At 46.6% G+C, this 1,480-nt stretch overlaps 1 protein-coding gene across 1 annotated transcript in view; it reads left to right on the plus strand.

Moving 5' to 3' along the window:
* Nucleotides 1–907, plus strand: part of LOC101778945 (9-cis-epoxycarotenoid dioxygenase 1, chloroplastic) — a 5,656-nt gene extending 4,749 nt beyond the window's left edge. The window contains exon 3 of the mRNA XM_004986295.1: nt 894–907. Coding sequence (XP_004986352.1) covers nt 894–907 — 14 coding nt within the window. The remainder of the gene's footprint in view (nt 1–893) is intronic.
* Nucleotides 908–1,480: the final 573 nt, after the last annotated feature.

Consider the following 1,480-nt stretch of genomic DNA (forward strand, 5'->3'; position numbering starts at 1 on the left):
GCCTCAGCCATAGTAGGTCCCCGGAGTCTTCCGCCGTCCCCGACACCACAGTTACAGCAGTTGGTAGTTAAATTTCCCATTTTTTAGTTCGGTTCACACTAGTGTAAGTAAGAGTATATTTTAGTGGCAGATTAGAGTGAGAGAGAGGGGCCCAGCTCGTAGCTTTTCAGCTGGTGCTTGCTTCTAGAGAGCAACCAGAGCTCAGCTGGTGCCCTACGCCCCTACTGCTAGTATAGCCTGTATATTTTTTTTTGTCCCTTTTTTCCTTTGGATCAGACAGGGATATGCTTCCCAGCCCCAGCTCCCAGTTGTTGTCACTCCTCACTGTGGACTGGAGTGTCTGGGATCTTAGTTGCCGCTACTTGCTCGCCATTGCCGCCCAGTTGCTGCTGAGGTGTTGCTGGCATGATTTCTCTATCACTCTGTGTACATTTGTCGATTGTAGCATAATAAAATGGTGACGATTCTGCCTCAATTTCTGTTCAGAGATTCAAATTAAGTTTTGCTCCTCAATTCTGTATGGGTGTCGTGATTTTTGTTCAGAGATTCAATTTTGTTTTCCCTCCTCAACTCTATCCATCTCTGTGTGCTCTCGCGGGGTCTCTGCTGTAGCGCTAAGGGGACAAGCGGAGGCCTCGTTATCGACGGGCTTGGCAATCTTGGTGCCGAACGTGGATGGAAACTTTTCTTCTTCCACGGCTCCTCTCCTCTGCTTGTCCACTTGTGTGGGGGTTCTGTCATGGTTCTTCCCAGCCACTGTGCCCTGACGGAGTGCCTATGGACACTGTCACACCGGTGCTGCTGTACGTATGGTGTCGATTGAAGGGGACTTTAACCAGATTCACGACGCAAATTGGGGGCTTTGTCGTCTGTGATGCGGTTCATTGGTGCAGGTGAGGACTCGTAGATGCTGTTGACATTGTGTGGAATGCGCTTCAGACCGTTTCCAAGCATGTTTAATTGGGTCAGCAAATTTTCACATTGCTCCCTTGTGGAATTCTTCCTTAGTTTTGTCAAGCTGTTCCCTAATTGTATTCCTCTTGGAGGAGCATGAAACGCACATGATTGTACCGTGATCCAGATCAATGAAGACTGTGCACCAGATACAATACACGCCTTGTCGCGCCAGTCAGTCAGTCAGGGCTTGTACCATTTCTTTCTGTCTTTCCTTTTTTTTTAGAAATTGTAGGTCCGGCAGAGATTGCCGGGTTTGTATTAATTAATAGAGAAGAAACTCACAAAAGAGTAAAGGGAAAAAAATATATACAAAATTTACAAGAAGGTGTTTTGAAGCGGCGATCATTTGGTTACTTGACAGATAGAGCCTAAGTGCTTTGCTCCCGCTAAAATCCAACATCGCGCCTCCTCCTTGATTTTGGCGAGTAGTTGGTCGAGGCTTTTGAATTTACGTTGAAACACTCTAGCATTGCGCTCCTTTCAGATTTCCCAAGATATGAGATTGATAAGTGATCTGAAACCC

The sequence above is a fragment of the Setaria italica genome, chromosome IX (genome assembly GCF_000263155.2).
Source record: "Setaria italica strain Yugu1 chromosome IX, Setaria_italica_v2.0, whole genome shotgun sequence".
Lineage (NCBI taxonomy): Eukaryota > Viridiplantae > Streptophyta > Magnoliopsida > Poales > Poaceae > Setaria > Setaria italica.